The following is a 19,077-nucleotide window of genomic DNA, read 5'->3' on the forward strand; positions in this document are numbered from 1 at the left end:
GTATTATTTTAGAAACTTAGAAGTAGGCAGCCTTCTATCTTTTTATGTAAATTCTTGACCCAATTATTAGTAAACATATAACGCCATTTAGCGCCTGGACCTGCTCCAGCGCATAGGCATGTGGACATTGCTCTGGCTACTGTTGAAGCTGTGTGTGATCAAGTTGGGAAAAGATGAGTTTGTTCGTCTGTTTCTGCTCTCTCCCCTTCCACCTGAGTTCTTTTCTGAGGATGCCACTGTCCAAATCAAAGCCTGACTGCAAGCTGCATTTTATAAACTTGACACAAAAAAGTTGAATGTCTTTTTACATTTTACTTTTTGTGTGCAAGTGTGACGATCAGATGACAATTGTGGGGCAGTGGTTCTCTCCTCCACTATACGGGAGCCAAGGACTGAAGTCACGCTGTCACACTTGGCAGTTAGTGGCTCTACCTGATGTTCAATCCGCATTTCTACCAGTTCATAAAACTGGCTCAGTATTGCAATTTACTTAAAAAAAAAAATTGACCTGTATCTTTGTCTGGCCATGATAATTTACATTTTATCCCTTCTCTGTGGGTTAAGTTTTCCTCTCCCAGCTTTCCTGCCTCACTTTATCCTATTCAGCTACTGGCCAGTCAGCTTGTTTTTAAACCAATCTGAGCAACATATATTCCCAGAGTGTACAGAAGGATTATTCCACAGCACGTCTCTCCTTTAATCTATGTTCTAGAAGCATGTCCTTGAACAATGTTAGCAGGTGCTTATTCAAACGAAAGAAAAAAAAAATAAAAAAGGAAGTTTAAGAAAAAGCTGCAACAATGCGGTCATTCTTGTCTCTATAAATGGTGTTTGCCTGTGTATCACTTATGTACCTGGTATTGGGAGTAGGCGAGAAGAGGGCATCTGATCCCCTGAAACTACAGTGACAGAGAGTTGTGAGCCCCGATGCAAGATCCTCTGGGAAAGCAACCAATATTCTTAACCTCTGACCCACCTCTCCCAAACTAGTTTTCATTCACTATAAGAGATGAAGCTCCACTATGTCTCCCAGGTGTATTTCAGGCACAGGTGATCTCCTGCTTCCAAAGCAGCTGGGACAATGTCACCAGGTATGTCCACAATGGGAATTTATTTTCTGTACTGCGTATTTCTATTCTCAAAAATTCTCTGCTCTATTTGCTTATTTAAATGTTTACCTATTTATTTTTTGTGGCACTAGCGATAAGTTGAGGACCTCATGTATCCTAGACATTTGTTCTAGCAGAGACAAATCCCTAGGCCACTAAATGGTGACTTTTTAAAGTATTAATATTTTCTTGATAATATGACTCTGAATTAGAATTCAAGCATAACTGAAAAGAATAAATTTACTTCCATGTAAAGACAATGAATTCTATAATAAAATCAATGTGGAGAAAAACATATTTAACAATGATACAAAGGCTCCCTTACTAAAGACTTCTCAGAAAAGTGGTGATACTTGCCTAGCAGTATGTGGGGGCCTGGGTTATGCTCTCTAGTGCTTGTGTGTGTGTGTGTGCGCGCGCACACACACACACACACACACACACACGGCTCCTAAGGACCCTCATGGCTTCTATGCTTTGACTCTCTTGTGAGAGCCTTCTGAACTGAATTACTTCATCTGATGACAACTGCCAATGTATCTGCTTGTGTAAGGACACTTCACTCCACACTGTAAAATAGGTAACTGTCAATATCACTTTGGATCAAAGTTAAAGAGACACAGATTGCTAAGAGTTGAATGCAATAGTATCTATATTTAGACAGAAAAAATGGCATTTAAATATAAAAAGCAACACAAACATCTAGACCAGAAATAGTCACATAAACATGTATTTTTGGCTAGAAATGCCAGCAGAATAGGCTGCAGTTGAAGTGACGAACATGAGATGACATCAAGACTCTAAAGGGAAAAGATGCACAGTACACACTAACCAGCATTCACAGGCCACACTAAAGAACAATTTCAAAGGTTAACAAATGAGTCGCTGAACCACTAGAAAATATCCCATTTATTCACTAATTATTCCGGCACTCTGACTTTCACAGCTGAAATGACATTTAGCTCAGTCATCCTTACTCAGTGGAGTGCTTATGGAAGCACTCTGCAGACAAATCTCTGAGCAATAACCTAACCTGGAAGAAGCCATACGCTTTGGTTGACTTTGAAATAGGCAACATACTCCTGAAATGTAGCAGGCCGTGTAGAATCTTACACGGACTTCTTTTTTTAAAATTTATTTTTTATAGAAAAAAAAAAAAATTCCACCTCCTCCCAGCCTCCCATTTCCCTCCCACTCCTCTCCCCCTCCCCCCCCTCCTCTCAGAGCAGTCAGGGTTCCCTGCCCCGTGGAAAGTCCCAAGTACCCCCCCCCCTCCATCCAGGTCTAGGAAGGTGAACATCCAAACTGGCTAGGCTCCCACAAAGCCAGAACATGAAGTAGGATCAAAACCCAGGGCCATTGTCCTTGGCTTCTCATCAGCCCTCATTGTACGCCATATTCAGAGAGTCTGGTTTTATCCCATGCTTTTTCAGCCCCAGTCCAGCTGGCCTTGGTGAGCTCCCAATAGATCAGCCCCACTGTCTCAGTGGGTGGGTTACAAGGACTTCTTGATAGTATGTAGGTTGGCTAAAACTAGCTTCAGACCCTGCCTCAAGTGGCAGATTGGTTATATAGCAAGCTTAAGACCCCATATTATTTACATACATACATACGTAACATACATACATGTGTGTGTGTATAAGTATGCATGCATATATATGACCATCACTGAAATTCCTTGGTTATATTCAGAACAAAATCATTACAAGTAGCTTTTCCAGAGAGGTAAATTTTCTCTGCTCTTCTGAGCAGCTGAGGACAAGGACACAGAAAAGTGTCAATTATTCTCTACCTGTGCTGCTCCTAAGGGCAGTGAGCAAAGCCAGATCACAAACATTCTCTTGAAAGTAAGAAGCATTGTTCTTAAGATTTTATTGAATTCTTCCCAGGATTCCTTAACCAGTGTCTTATACACAAACTAAGGTTCTGCTGGGTGACTCGGCAGCTCACCTGTAGGCAGTAAGTGGATGGTCGTCTGAGACGGCCCACTTGTCGGCACTCCAGATGGCTGAGCAGGTGGTGCTGGCTGAATGGGCTGCAGTGGTCGAGGCATGGGCTGAGAAGTGCTCATGGCTGGCGCAGGATGACTCAGCTTCTTGGGCTCTGCTAATGAAAACATAAAACATGTGGCTGATGACAGGCACCACAAGGCACCAGGCCTGACTTTTAACTCGAAAACTTCTTTGCTTGTCACCTACACATAAATTTCCCTCTTCAGAAACTACTTTCTGTTCTCATTATGTAGATTTTTGCTGATTAGCAGATTCCAGTTCACACTTTTAGAGGGATAATTAATTTCATTTTTCAATGCAAGAACCTTATATCATACTGACTAGAATACCTTCATTGTTAAAATGCTTGTAAGACATTTGTACTCCTGTATCAAAGACATTCTTCTAGACAAATACTGTGAACTCATTCATGGCTTCCCCTGACTTTCAATTTTAATTGCTCACATTTGTTTAGATTCGTATGTAAATAGCGGTCATCAGCACTATTTGTTTCTTAAAGTACAAAGGCTTAAAATATTAAAAAGGATCTCTGATGGCCTACGAAATAACTGTCTATATCTCAGTCAAACCTAATATGAGAAGAACACTCAGATGGGCTGGGAAAGAACATCAGCTGTTTTCTACAGAAGATGAGCCTCATTCATTTCCATACTGTGAAATTTCTCATTAAAACATCATCCATAATTGTGGTTTATTCAGCTTGTCTCAATAGAACAATGTACTTTAGATTGGGAGAATTAAGATGACCCAAACGTGAGGCAATGAAAGCAGCCCCAAGAGGCTAGCATACTAGCAGGCAGGATGCCTGGAACTCATGGCCAGTTCCGCCTCCCAGCATGCTGCTTCTGTTTTTATTTTTGTGCTTTAAGAATTCCTGAAAGTCAAATCCATCTATCAAGAAAAGTAAACAAACAAACAAAAAAAAAGCAGTTAAAATGACAATTTGAAAGTCTTAAAATTAGCGTTGCAAGTGCCATCATCACACCAGCACCAGGCCAGCCTCAATGGAGGACAAGAGAATATCTAAACTGCACCTCATCTTTACGTGGCTCTATAGTGATTTGAGTTAACTACATTTAATTTTATTTCTCCCAAAGCAATGTCTTATATCGTAAAATATAACTTTGTCAAACTTTTATTAAATTCATTGACTTCAAGACAAAAACAATTAGTGCCAGGCGGTGGTGACACACACCTTTAATCCCAGCACTTGGGAGGCAGAGGCAGGAGGATCTCTGTAAATCTGACACCAGCCTAGTCAAAGAGATTAAGTTCCTGGACAGTCAAGGTTACACAAATTTGTCTCAAATTAAAAAAAAAAAAAATCAAACAAGCAAACAATAACAAAACAATTAGCATTAGCATCATGGTTTTACCTATGTCTGTGGAACAAGGATACTCTAATAGCCAAAGAAGTTTGAGAAACACTACATTTTGAATTATGAATGGAGATTTATATCATAAATCGACACTAAAGGCAAGATCAGAGTAAATCAATAATAAAAATAAACCATTGAATAGGGGGAGGAAAGGGGTTCAAGACAGGGTTTCTCTGTGAAAGTCCTGGCTGTCCTGGAACTTACTTTGTAGACCAGGCTGGTCACAAGTCACAAAGTTCCACATGCTGGGATTAAGAGTATGTGCCACCATGCCTGGCTAAACCACTGAATTTTTAACTCAGGACTTTTCGAATTAGAATTACTAAGCAAGTAACATTTATTCATGAGAGTGCAGACTATGGCTTAGTATCTATCCAGTTTAGTTTCTGAATACTGGAACTAAGAAAAGGATTAGGGTGACTGACTGATGAGAATTATTAAATTGTGATTTATATTCATATAGCACCAAAGAAAATAAATTCTATTGATCAAAATCAAATGGGCATACACTTACAAGCACCTACACAGAAGAGGGAGTGAAAGGAAGAGAAAGGGAGGGGCAAAGGGGAGAGGGAGAGAAATCAAGAGGGCAAGCCACCAAAGAGCTAGTAGCCTTGATTCCTGGGTCTCTGGCTGACTCTGCTGCTGCCTAAGTCTACAAAGTCCCTTCAACTCTAGATTGAGGCCAAGGCTTCATCAAAAAACCAAAAAAAAAAAAAAAAGAAAGAAAGAGCAACGGGGCGAGCAAAGGCACTCCATAGTGAGCATGCTCTCTGCTGCTTTTCTCTATAACCTGTTTATCTTCATTCAGGATCTGACTACTGATTCTTAATTCTACCTTTAAATACTCTCGTTCTGAAAGGGAAACAGATGCATCAACTCTACTTCACAAAACATCCCCCAACATTACGAGGGGACATGGCGTTACAGCCTTTCTCCCCAGAATCTCTCGGTACCTTGTGTAGTCCCACTCTCCTCATCGTCCATTGTGAGGTCGATGACACCGCTTGAGTCATTGCCAGAAGCTTTCCCACTCTGAAAAACAAAACTTGGTTGATCCTGTGACGCAACTGGCAAATACTAAATAATTGTGTGGTAACCCAAAAAGGGTGAAGGGCCTAGTTCAAGCTAGGCCCCTAAATGCCTTTATCTCAACAGTTTGACGTCAGCAGCACAACACAGCTGTGAGCTAAAACTCCCAGGGCTGGCAAATGTCTCAGTGGGTAAAGGCACTCACTCCCAAGCCTGACCTGAGTTTGAGCTCTGGAATTCACAAGGTGGTAGGAAAGAACCAACTCCCTCCCACAGGTTGTCCTCTGACCCCGACTTGCACATTTTGGCACATGAGCACAAGTTCCAACACATAACAAACAAACAAACAAATAAACAAACACTAATCACTGCAATACAATATAATTTTCAAATACTTTCTAGCAAAATTCTAATAGTTTTATACTGTGGAATAATGCTCTTGTACCTGTAAAGATTTGTCACTTGTTTTGGTTTAATAAAATGCTGATTGGCCCAATAGCCAGGCAGAAGTATAGGCAGGGAGACTTGACTATAAGAATTCTGGGAACAGGAAAAACTCAGTCTGCAGTCATCAACCAGACACAGAGGAATCAAGATGAGAATGCCTCACTGATAAAAGGTATCAAGCCACGTGACTAAGTTGTAAGAGCTAGTTAATAATAAGACTGAGCTAATAGGCCAACCAGTTTTAAACTAATATAAGCCTCTGTGTATTTTGTTGAGACTGAACAGCTGTGGGACCAAGCAGGACAGAAACTACAGGGTTTTTTTTTTTTTTTTAACAAATAAAGCTATCTGTTGTGCAGAGTTGCTGTAGGTGCCATTTTCTCACAATGGAAACATCAGTCAACCTTACCCTAAGTGATCAATTATGAATATACCAAAACACTAAGGACTACTGTTACAGAAAGGCTGCAAAGAATTAAAATGTTTTTCCTTAAAAAAACACATGGCTATGTCATTAGATATCTGATTTAACCAAACTCAGTACAGTGTCCAAAATCATTATAAGACAATAAAGATTAAAAATAAAAACAAAACCAACAGTAGCAGAAGAAGGGAGAATAGCACTAGCTGCAGAGACAGCATCAGAAAAACTAGCTGCAGCTTTCATTCCGACTCCTGGGCTATGTGAATTCATCTCTTTAGACATGTAAGTAATTACAAAGATTAATCTAAATGTAAAGTATGTACAAAATGCTTAACATCACATATGAAATATGGTAACGATAATCATAATTTGTTGAGACATGGCATCTTGAGATGGACTCTAAATAACTAGGGAGTTCGTCTGTGAAACTCGGGTTGAAACTGAAGGCTACATCATGGGGCTGCAGATATGGCACAGTGACACCGCTAAAACCAACCAGGGGAAGAGAGCGTGGACTACAAACAGGACAGTTCTATGCTGAAGAGGAGCACTAAGACAGGCTACATAGACAGTTCGTCCAAATGCTAATTTTATTAAAATCCTCTAAACAAAAACTTTTAAGTACAACAAACCTCTCCCTCAGAAAAGAAGGAAAAGGAACAGAAAACTTATATGCAGTGAGTTGAGTGAGACTAGCCTGGGCTACACAAGATCTGGTCTCAAAAACAAAACAAAACCCTGCAGATGTAAGGAAAATGACACTTTCTGTTGCTTATCATGTGACTCTGAGGGAAAGGGAAACAACCTTACCTGTGATGTGCTGTCTGCCATTTTCTTATTAACAGAAGAATCTACTGTTCTGTTTGTTTGGTTTTCTGAGAATTAAACAAAAAGGGAAACTTAACATGTATAATATGTAACACAGAGTAATTTCTTTACTGTATGCTTTAGACACACAGAGTAATTTATTTTCATGGTCATATTATAAATGTTAAAAATGTTGAAGTTTCATACACTCATTACCCGGCAACGGGTGAAGAAGGCTTGAGAGATGAAACTGAACGTTAGTACAACACAATGAGAAACACAGTCGAGTGAAACATCATTATGTCACAAGATTTGAAGATTTTTTGGGAAAATCTAAGACTGAAAATGTCCATAATACATTCATTCCAGGAGTCACAACAACCATGACAAACATATGCACATATCAGTTCAAGTACAGATTTCTTTTCTTTTGTGTGCCTTGTGCAGGCGCATGTGCTTGTTCATGGCTGTGGCTGGAGGCAAGAGGACGACACCAGCTGTCTCCATCGTCAGCTGCCACCTTAGACTTTTAGGTAGTCTGTCGGTGAACCTAGAGTTCATTGGCTAGGGTGGTTGGACAAGGAGCTCCAGGAATCTCCCCATATCCGCACCCCTACACTGGCTTTAGATTCCACAGCCAGACCTGACTTTGGTGTAAGAGTCGGGGCTCTGAACTGGGGTCCTCATGCTTGAGCAATTTATTGTATCACCCACACACCCATATTACGTTCCTGTATTCATTTTCATTTAACTTGCATTAGGTTTCCATCAGAAAATTGTTATGTTATGAAAACTGAAAAGCAAGGGTATCCCTGCCCAGGCTCTAGCAGACAGAAGAGGAACTATCTTGTCCACCGACCACAGTTCTTCACTTCCGTGCTCTGACCATTGTCAAGAGTGCCTTGTGTCACAGCATCCCATCCTTTTTCTGGAGGCAAACAACTTCCTGCTCAAAATATGGCATCCCTGTATTCCAAACCCTCAAAACATATACAGAGAAGATCATTTGCGCAAAAAGCTGATAAAACTGTCTATATTACATATATAACTCTCTCTCTCTGTCTCTCTGTCTCTGTCTCTGTCTCTGTCTCTGTCTCTCTCTCTCTCTCTCTCTCTATATATATATATATATAACTCTATATAAAGAATTGATTAAGAATAACATCCGCAAGCAGGGTGGTGGTGGCACACGCCTTTAATCCCAGCACTCGGGAGGCAGAGGCAGGCGGATCTCTGTGAGTTCAAGACCAGCCTGGTCTATAAGAGATAGTTCCAGGACAGGCTCCAAAACCACAGAAAAACCCTGGCTCGGGAAAAACAAACAAACAAACAAACAAAAAAGAATAACATCCACATGTTAAAATCCAAGGACAGGAAACTAATGTTTTCAATCTTGCTTATTTTATTTTTGGAGAAATAATATGTTAATATAAACTTACTTTTTAAAATATTTTTTAAATTTGGCAGGATGTAGTGGTATGCATCTTTAATCCCAGCTCTTGGAAAGCAGAGGCAGGCAGAGCTCTGTGAGACAGAGGCCTGATGTACATAGCAAGCTCTAGGCCTGCCAGAACTATGTTAAGACCTTGTTTCAAAAACTATATATACAGAACATATATTCTATGTAATATACATAAAAGTTTTACCTGCCAAAGAATTAATATAACTAGGCAATATTACAAAAACATCATTTGTTTTTTTGCATACACATTAAATGTATGTATGTATGTATGTATGTATGTATGTATGTATGTATATGTGCATGCAGTGTATGTGTGTGTGTATGTATGTATGTGTGCATATGCTGTTTTGTTATCCAGAATGATTCTATTCTTGGCATAACTTTCTAAGGATAAATTAATTACTCACAAAACTGTAACCTTTCTCTAGATTTGCAATATGCTCTGCCCTTTAAACTACAGGCTAAAAATTCTCTCAATTTGTTGTTTTGTTTTATTTTGGTTTGGTTCTGTTCCCCCCACCCCAAGACAGGGTTTCTCTGTGTAGCCCTGGCTGCCCTGGAACTCACTCTGTAGACCAGGCTGGCCTTGAACTCACAGAGATCCACCTGCCTCTGCCTCTGCCTCCCAAGTGCTAAAATTAAAAGTCACTACCGCTCAGCATATTCCCTCAATCTTTAATGCAGCATTCTTCAATCTCAGAGCATTTTTCACCTTCTACTATCTACCTGAGTTACTTCTCAAAGTAGGAAGTTAGAAACCATCTATCAATCAACAAAATTAACTAGGTTATGAAATCAAATTATGGCTTAAAATCTTCCTATTATGCAGGAGACTTTGTTACCTGCTTGATGGATTATGTTATTTAACATCAGTGGGTCATTTTTAAGAACCATTTCTATTTTTCATGTGCATGTGTCTGAATGTCTGACTGTCTGTCCTAAATGTCTGTATATTATATTACAAGTATGCAGATGCCTCTGAAAGTCATAAGAGGGTGTTCAATCTTCCGGAGCTGGAATTACAAATAGTTACAAATTAGTTTTGCAATATGGACGGTTAGAACTGAACCCAAAACCTCTGTAAGAGCAGCAAGTGCTCTTAACTGTTGAGCCATCTCTCTACTTCAGTCTTACCATAGTCCTCAAGGTACAAACTGGTAGTCTTCTATTGAAGGTCTGGATAACCGTATGAGGAGAAATGGGAGGCTTGAAGAAACTCAAAGGACATGATGGGTGAAGAAGTAACTGCTTAGTGATATTTAAATTCAAGTCTTCCCATATTTTGGAATGAAAGATGTTTAGGGGGCTGGAGAGGTGGCTCAGAGGTTAAGAGCATGGGCTGTTATTCCAGGAGTCCTGAGTTCAATTCCCAGCAACCACATGGTGGCTCACAACCATCTGTAATGAGGTCTGGTGCCCTCTTCTGGCATCCAAGCATACATGCAGACAGAAGACTGTACATAATATCATTTGATTCCAGCTTAAATTATGAGTATGATTTATAATGAGTATATGAGTATAATCTCTGGATTTAGGCATGGTCAAAGAATATGGTTTTTGGTGTTCTTTTTTTTTGCTTGTTTATTTTGATGTTTTGAAATGAGTTTCTCTGTGTGGCCTTATCTGTCCTGGAGCTCTCTCTGTAGATCAGGCTGCCTTCAAACTGAGAGATCCACTTGCATCTGCCTCCTAAGTGCTGGGATTAAAGGCATGCACAACCACCACCCAGTTTAGAATACATGTTCTTACATAATCACCTTCCAGTTAATTGTGGAAACACCACTAATACACATTAGTAACAGCCAGTAATTCATCTGTAAGAACAAATGAAATGTGATTTCAAATGAAGGTAACTTTAATACTTTATGTATAGTTATATGAATATATTAAATGCTAAGATAAAAACATTTAAGCATAAATATATCTCAAAAACAGAATTCTGTGGTAATTAATAATTATGGGAAGTATTAATCTTACATAAAAAATGAAACAGAATGACTCTCATTGTTATTAAAACAGCTCATCAGCTACATAATTCTATAACAAGCCCTTATCTAATGCTTACAAACCGTTAAAGGGAACATGTTAATGAAATTATAATCTGAATTGCATATATTTAAGGTACAAGCATTCATAACATTAAGCACACACTCTAATTTTCTTTACAGGCCACAGTCTCACAGTAAAGTTCTATATTTATAAAAATAGACCAGACGATCATTAAAAAAAAATCAACTTTGTTTCAAAATTTCAAATTTATCCTGTACAAATATCACATAAAATAAAGTGCATTATAAATCATCTGACATATTAAAAATTCTGTGAAAAGAAATCAGAAAAACAAGTTAATCTTGCTTGTCCTCTGACATGATTAAAAGCAAACATCAGCAATGGTTTTGTGGCCAGGCCTGGTGGCACACACCTTTATCCCAGCACTTAGGACGGGAAGGCAGGCAGATCTGAGGACAGTCTGATCAAGGACAGCCAGAACAAGAGTTGTACAATTTTAAATAAATTTGCAGTCAAATTCATCTTATATTTTGAAGTAAAATACAATTAGGCAATATGTCTTATGGAAAATGACAGAAAATAATGAGTCAAACATTTTTGCAAGCAAAGAACTATTTTTTTTAATTGTTCAGCTTTAGAAGACGCTGGGTGCTGAATGCACAGTGTGTTCCCCACTTGGTAGAAGATTACTGGTTTACTGTTGTTGTTGTGGGTTTTTTTTTTTTTGCTTGTTTGTTTGTTTTTAAATATCTATTTTATTTATTTATTATGTTTGTCTGTTTTGAGACAGGGTTTCTCTGTGTAGTACTAGCTGTCTAAAAACTCACTCTGTAGATCAAGCTGGCTTTGAACTCAGAGATCTGCCCACCTGTCCTCTGCCTCCCAAGTGCTGATAAAGGCATGTGCCACCATCTCCTGGTGATAAATGGTTTTTAATTCTCTCTTACAATAAACTTCTGAAATTAGATACTCAACTGTCCTGGTCCACCTAATCTACCATTAAAAACAAATACAAACACACAATGCAAACTACAAAGCCTGTATAAAACCTCACCAATGTGGGGTGGGGCTCGAGCTCTGGGGCAGAGTGCTTGCCTAGCAAGCACAAGGACCTGGGTTCTGTCCTTAGCTCCAGGGAAGAAAACAACCAACAAACAAAACACAAAAAACTGACAAAGTAACAAAAAAAAAAAACCTCACCAAAATTACTAAATAACAATTACTAAAAAGTAAAATAGAAATGCTGATTTCTCAACCAAAATTTCTTTCTGCCTGGGAAGAGCAGAGGAGAGGAGCGTGGCAAGTATAAGGGCACTGCAACAGTAAGGCGAGAGGATTTAGTTCTGCTGTTTATAGGGCACAGGATAGGAACTAACTACTTGACTGAGATCATCTATGACAAAAGAAAAAACATTAAAGTCTCGAAATACTGAAATTCATTTCTTGAAGCACATAAGAGTCCAGCATTCTGAACTGATTATTACATGCAATGTACGTGGATCAAAAATTGTGACAGATCCCATAAAGCTATACAAATATCATGACTCACTAAGAAAGCACACTGAAATAAATTTCTCTCACACTCTACTTTTAACCGCATCATTTTACATTAGGTATTCAGAAAATTACTAAAAATAATCAAGCCAATTCTATTTACTCCATTTTTCCAATGAAACTAGGAAGAGCATAATCACCGAATGACCATCAATGTGCTTTTGTTTCTGGTATTAAGCAAGGCAACTTACCGGTTCGCGGGTTGGCAGAGCTATTTTGTTCTGCAGAAGATGAAGTGCTAAAAGCAGATATTGGGATTTTCATCTGTATCGAGCCTCGATTGTTAGATGAGCTATAAAGTCCTGACGGGCCTACTGTGGGTAAAGAAGTCCTTGTGGCCTGCACAATAGAATGTGCAGTGGGAACGGCCTGCACAGCGAGGGTTGTCCCCAAGGGTGCAGCACTGGTGGAAGAGTTCCTCTGAATACTAGAACTGGGCACTGACGGAATGTTTGGTTTGGTGGGGTTTGGCAAGGGCGGCAAGGATACTGAATTTTTGGTAAGCCCGCTCACTGTCGGTGGGCTTTGCACAGATATGAATTCAACGCTGCCAGATGGTTGATTCGTCACGATAGTCCCTGGATGGCTTTGCAGGAGCTGAGGCTGAGAGGATACGGCAACGGGGACATGCAGAATCACTGGTAGGGGCTGCAGGGAGATTGTAGGCTGAGGGTTTCCACTAGGCACCTGAGTAGTGGCAACGACTGTAGCTGTGTTGGGAGCAGGAAGAAGAGATGCTGCTGGCAGAGAACCTGAGGTCGCCGAAGGCTGCAGTTTAGGCTGACTACTGACAATCGCCGGAGGAGTGACAAGACTGGCTGACGACACTACAGAAAAAAAACACAAGTCTGAGTCTAGATAACTACCTAAAATTATCAGCAAAAGATAAGTCACAAGTTGGATATATTTTATACAGAAAAGCCGCCACAAAGACGTTTCCAGGTTTAAGTTCGAAAACCCTGGAATGTTTAGGAGCACTTCTGTGTACACTTGGTGTCTTTATGGAACACCACATAATTTAATGTTACTATATAAGATTATTATCTCAATATCAAAACAGCTCTTGAAAATTACAATGTTTACTTCAGAGGAACTAACTGGAAAAACAACTAAAAAATACTGAAAACTAAGTAAAACCATGTAAGTATTTTTAAAACCTCATTCTAAACATTATTAATGCCTAAAACATAGGACAGTACCTAGCTGAGGTAGGGAGTCTGGAAAGCACTGGCATTAGTTAGTGAGGCTGATGGCACTATTCACCACTGGACCTGGAGGACTCCTACATATCCTTACTGAGATCCTTGAAAAAGAACTCACTCTGGGAGGAGCGACCCTTAGAGAAGAGTCTAGAAACACAACTGATAGAGAGGAAAGCACTGAGTAGAAAGTGGAGATCAATTAAGAAACAGAACACACACATACCAAAGAGGGAAAAGTAAGTCCTAAACCAGAGATTTACAGTAGCTTACGACTCAACTACTAAGGTTTAGTCTCACTGGCACAGGTTTAAAATGTAACTTAATTGACTACTGAGATATCTAGTCTTTCTAAAATCATAGGTACCCCAGAGCAGGAATTCTCAGTGAGTGCAGAGAGATACCTATAGTGTCCTGGGAACTGCACAAAGTTACAATGTCAAAGCTGTTTTCCTAATAGTAATGAGACATTTGACTTTTGTACTATCTGGACAAAAGGTGAGTGCCTGTTGGCTTACTTAGTTCAGCAAGTCCATATCTGCGGACATTAACATCCTTTATCCTAAGAGCCCCAGTGATACATAAGGCAGACAACAAAGAACCTTACACACACGGCGCTTTTTCCTATGCAGCCGCGTAACCCTTAACAACATGAGTATGTTTTGAGAAATGCGTCATTACATAATTCCAATGTTGTATGATCACAAGACTGAACAAATCTACCTGGGATAGATCAACCACTCAATGTGTCAAACGAGACAGTAAATATAAAAGAGATACAGCTACTACAAGCATAAAATTGATATCAGTTTCAGTAAACCATGGGTAACGTCGTCACTGGGTACCCTACACAGTTTTATTTTCTATAGTCTGTACAGCTTACAATGCTGCAGCTCTGCTCACATGAACATAGCATACTCAGGAGTAACATGCTAAGCTACGATAGTAAACAGCTATGGTCTCAACTCCAATGCGGTCTCCCCAGATAATTGTTTTAAATTATCTGATTCGCAACTCACTGAAATGTCATTTTGTGGTAGATGACTGTACACATATCCTTACGTTAAGTTTATTTGGAAATTGGGCATAGTAAAAAAACAATAATACCTAATAAAACAATTATCACAATAAAAGACAAATTATTAGTGGAATGCTCCATGCAATATTAATAGACCGTGGTAACAAACAATGGAAAATGACACCATGGATAAGGAGAAAACTACAAAATCCAAGGTAGAACAGAGGTGCCAACCACTCCTGTCACACTAACCTCTTCACTAACAAATACTTTATTACAGTATTTAAAAAAGGAAATTTCACTAAAGTAGTAGTAAAAGCTACCATTTCAATTACGTTCTACCCTCCAGTAAAATCATACACTGGCCTTGAATTATAATCTACCTGCCATAGCCTGCTGAGTTCTGGAATTATAGGTCTGCGCTACAAGGCCTAGCAGGACCTATTTTCTTGAAAGAGTGACAGAGAAAAACAATGAGAAAAGCCTATGATTTCTGAGTCTGCTCTGCACTAGTTCCACAGAAACTACCATCAGTGGGCAGTGTCCAGCTATCTAGCCCGTTTCCATCTGTCTCTATGAAGCTCCTTTTTTTCACAGATGAAGTCAGCAGACTGGAAAAGACTGAAAGAAGGTACAGACCTAAGAATCCAACCAGCTTTAGCTGCTTAACATCTTAACCAAAAATTTTAAAGAAACCTGTAAAAGGCAATACATCCCTGTTTGGGGGATATTTGTATGTACATGCATACTCGTGTGTGTACATGAATGTGTTAGGTGTCACTACTCCAGTGCCAATCCCTTTCTCTTTCGGTATCTGCACTGAGTCACTGGCACTTTCCCATGCAATCTTCTACATCTTGACGGCACCACTCTCCATCTCCCTCTTCTTCCTAGGTTGAGACAGGGTGGCTCACTGGCCTGGAGCTCACCATGTAGGCTGGCCAGAGTCTGCTCCCCTTTCTAACACTGAGACAGCCAAGTGAGGTGGCTGCCTCTGTCTGTCTTATCTACTTACTGCGGGCTCTGTGAAATAAACTCGGATCTTAGCTCTTTAACTGATTATTTTTTAAGTACAATTATTTTCTATTTTTAAAAAGTTTCTATGCACATGATAGGATTATTATAATTCAGTTCTGTGTGGTTTTTGATTACTCAAGACAAGGGCTCACTATGTAGCCCTGGCTGCCTTAGAATTCACTACATAGACCATGCTGGTCTTAAACACAGAGATCCGCCTGCCTCTGGGCTTATTATTAATTTTAAATGAAAAAAGTCCTTATATTTTTATTTTAACTCAATTTTTAGTGCTAATTAGTTTAACTCAAAAATTCTCTGGAGTACTTAGCCATTCCCTGAGCCTGTAAAGGCCCTAGAGAAGAGAGACCTGAGAAATACTAGCCTAGGAATTTTAGCGTCTCTCTTTTCATGTGTACTTACAACCCTCAACTTTTTTGAAATATATTCATATTTATACCAAAGTGTCCTGTTTTCTAAGAGAACCAAAGATGTTAGGGTCCAAGAAAATGTATTTTTTGGTATTTAAAAAAGTTACCTGTATTCACAGGAGTTTGAAAGGATGGCGGTGGACCCTCACTAACATTTCTTTTCGACTCCAGCATTTGTCGTACCGTGCCTGCATTTCTATGAAACAGATACATGTACAGTCAATGACTATGTGATCCAAGGGGGAACCCACAGAAACAGGAAAAACAGTGGTCCATGGTGGGAAAAGGATAAGATATGGCGTTTACACCCTATGCCTGAAGCCACAGTTCATACACAAGAATGAATGCCAGTTAACATAGCAGAAGAGTATTTGCCCATATTCCACTGCTATCAGTTACCTAAAGACTGAATACAGGCAATGGCATATTCTCATCAAGGACCAAAGCAGTTCTCAACTGCTAAAACCTATTAATGACATATTCTTAAAGAAACATGTAGGGTTTTGGGGAGCGGTGGTCTCTAAATTTAATCCTAAATATTGCAAAAGCAAAGAAAAAAAATTTAACAAAAGAAAAATTCTAATAAATTTTATTCTAATTCTAATAAATTTTATTAGAGGAAGTAGAAAAGCAACTATGACCCGAGTCATTTACCGCTGCTTAAGCATTTACAATTGTGTGCCAAGACTAAGCAGAGACTTGCTTTCTCAGTAAAACACAATGAACAAACTGCAGTTCTTACCTGTAGGTCACATTGTTATTGCTGCTGACATCACTGGCAGGCTTTCCTGGTGATACAGGTGGGTTTGGAGGGCTCTGAAAGAGGGGGGAAATACCAAAGTAAAAAAATAAAACCCAATATATAGGAATTGCTAGAAAAGGAAAGGGAAAGAAAGGGCATTCAAGTGCTCTCTCAATATCCGATCTATTATTTAACTAATCCAATAGAAAAGCACTGCCAGATCAGACATCACTACTTTGTCTTTTCCTATTTTCTTGTGGAAATCTTTCTTCATAAACTTCAAATCTTCTCATCCTGTCAATCTCCAGGTGGCAACTTCAGTCATTTTTCTTTCAGGTGGTTTTCCTTCTAGTTAGTTCTACACAATTTATTTCTCTTTTCGAGCTGGCAATTTTCTCGAATGTTTCCCGGAATACTTCGTAGGGCTCTGTGGTCATCTGGAGATGCTGTATATGTGCAAGGCAAAGACTTCAGTGCAGTAAGTAGCAGTTTTGGCTGGGCAGCAAGCTCATCAGTGCATTCTCTGCACTGAAGTGAAGTTTAGAGCAATGCTGTTCATTGCAGAGATGAAAGGCTCTAAGCCCTGCACATGTTCAAAGCTAGGAATGTTACAATGCTGCTGCAACTTCTCTTATCTTTTGATTTGATTGGTTTTACAAAGCTTGTTTTTTCTTTGAAATAACATTAACTGTTTCACTCCACATTTTAAATAAAACTAATGAAATATACTATTAAGGTAACAACATTGACAATCTCTTCAGTTCTACAAAGGCAGCCAGATTTCTCTATTGAGGCCCGGAGGTGGTAACTTTGGTATCCACTGGAGATCCACTTGTTTCACAAGTTTTTCCTTCATTTTCTTGACAATATATGAAATCTAAAGCTCTCTTACTTTCCAATCCTAACAGCACAATTGATGAACATGGGAAAGGAGAAAAGAAAATGGTAATAAAAGAGGACATAGAAAAGAGTAAAATGTTTCAAGTGAATATAAAAACTAAACTAAGACACTAGCAAGAATATATAAAGAAATAAACGAGGTAAGACAAATCTCCAAAATATAAGCTTTTTTTACATAGTCTGGGCTGGCATGAAACTCTCTATCAGCCAAGCTTATAGTCTTATCCTCTCCTCCCTCCTCTCTAGCGCTAGGATCATGGGCATGTATATAAGACCATGTCCTGTCCCATGGAGTGCTGGGATATAATCCAGTGCTTCGCATGTTAGGTAAGATGCCAGACTTAAAGACAGAAAACACAGCTTCAAGAATTCTGAAACCTCAATAGATTAATAGAAATGCAGACATTTAAGAATACTGAAGAGAACTCAGTTCGAAGACTAAGGCATACTAAATATACAGGAAGAAAGCAAATCTCACAGCATACATAAAGGAAATGGTAGTCAGCATGTCCTAAAATAACACAGGTCATTAAATGCTGGTTTGAAGAATTGTCAGGGGCTGGAGAGATGGCTTGGTGGTTAAAAACACTGGTTGCTCTTCAGAGGCCCTGGGTACAATTCCCAGCATCCACATGGCAGCTCACCAGTGTCTGGAACTACGACACCACAAGTTCTGACACGTTCACACATGCAAGCTAAAACACTAATGCACATAAAATAAAAACTAAATAACTTTAAAAAAAAAAAAGGAATTGTTCTCCTTGGCTCATAGGTTTAAATGTTTGATCAGCAGAGAGTGGCACTATTAGGAAAAGCAGAGTCCTTAGAGGAAGTATGTACTGGGGTGGGCTTTGAGGTTTCTGATGTCACTCTTCCTGCTGACTGCCAATATAGATATAGAACTCTCAACTACCTCGCTAGTACCATGTCTGCCTGTTGCCACCATGCTTCCCACTCTAGAGATTTGTAACCTCTAGAATTGGAAGCCAGTCCCAACTAACTATTTTCCATTATAGGAGCTGCCATAGTCATGGTGTCTCTTCACAGCAATAGAAACCCTAACTGAGACAGGCGTTGGTACCAGGGACTGGGGTACTGCTGTGATAAGCTGGACCATGTTTCCTGTTGGCAAAACGTGGACTTTGGGACTTTGGATTGGGAAGGCAGTAGCACTTTAAGTGGGGGCTAAATGGGCCATCCTAGTAGAAATGTGAAAGACGGTGGTGCTGACAGCAATCGAAGGCTGGGATCAAGAGCTTTCAGAGAAAATTAACATTAGTTAAGTGGCCTACAGGTCATTATTTTGTGGTATCTTGGCAAATAATGTGGCTGCTTTTTGCCCTTTTCCAAAAAAAATCTGCTTGAGGTAAACTGAAGAGTTTTGGATTAATGTCCCTCGCAGAGGCGATTTCAAAACGGCCTCATCTTGACTGTGTTGCATGGTATTAGTGGACAGTCTTAGGCAGATCTATAATGAAAAGAAGGACTGAGTAAGAAAAAGTACAAAATATACAGTCTGAGGAGAAAAGAGAAAAGA

General features: G+C 39.4%; 1 protein-coding gene across 3 annotated transcripts in view; it reads right to left on the reverse strand.

Moving 5' to 3' along the window:
- Atf7ip (activating transcription factor 7 interacting protein) overlaps nt 1–19,077 on the reverse strand; it is an 84,945-nt gene that overhangs the window by 9,654 nt on the left and 56,214 nt on the right. For 2 of the 3 annotated variants that reach the window (XM_050135171.1, XM_050135172.1), the window contains exons 7-12: nt 16,641–16,714; nt 16,006–16,094; nt 12,428–13,063; nt 7,214–7,278; nt 5,457–5,535; nt 3,060–3,215 (exon numbers count right to left, since the gene is read on the reverse strand). In XM_050135171.1, the coding sequence (XP_049991128.1) occupies nt 3,060–3,215; nt 5,457–5,535; nt 7,214–7,278; nt 12,428–13,063; nt 16,006–16,094; nt 16,641–16,714 (1,099 nt within the window). The remainder of the gene's footprint in view (nt 1–3,059; nt 3,216–5,456; nt 5,536–7,213; nt 7,279–12,427; nt 13,064–16,005; nt 16,095–16,640; nt 16,715–19,077) is intronic. The other variant, XM_050135173.1, reaches the window with a different exon arrangement.

This window comes from Alexandromys fortis, unplaced genomic scaffold, assembly GCF_014885135.2.
Source record: "Alexandromys fortis isolate MF-2015 unplaced genomic scaffold, M_Fortis_MF-2015_v1.1 scaffold_21, whole genome shotgun sequence".
Lineage (NCBI taxonomy): Eukaryota > Metazoa > Chordata > Mammalia > Rodentia > Cricetidae > Alexandromys > Alexandromys fortis.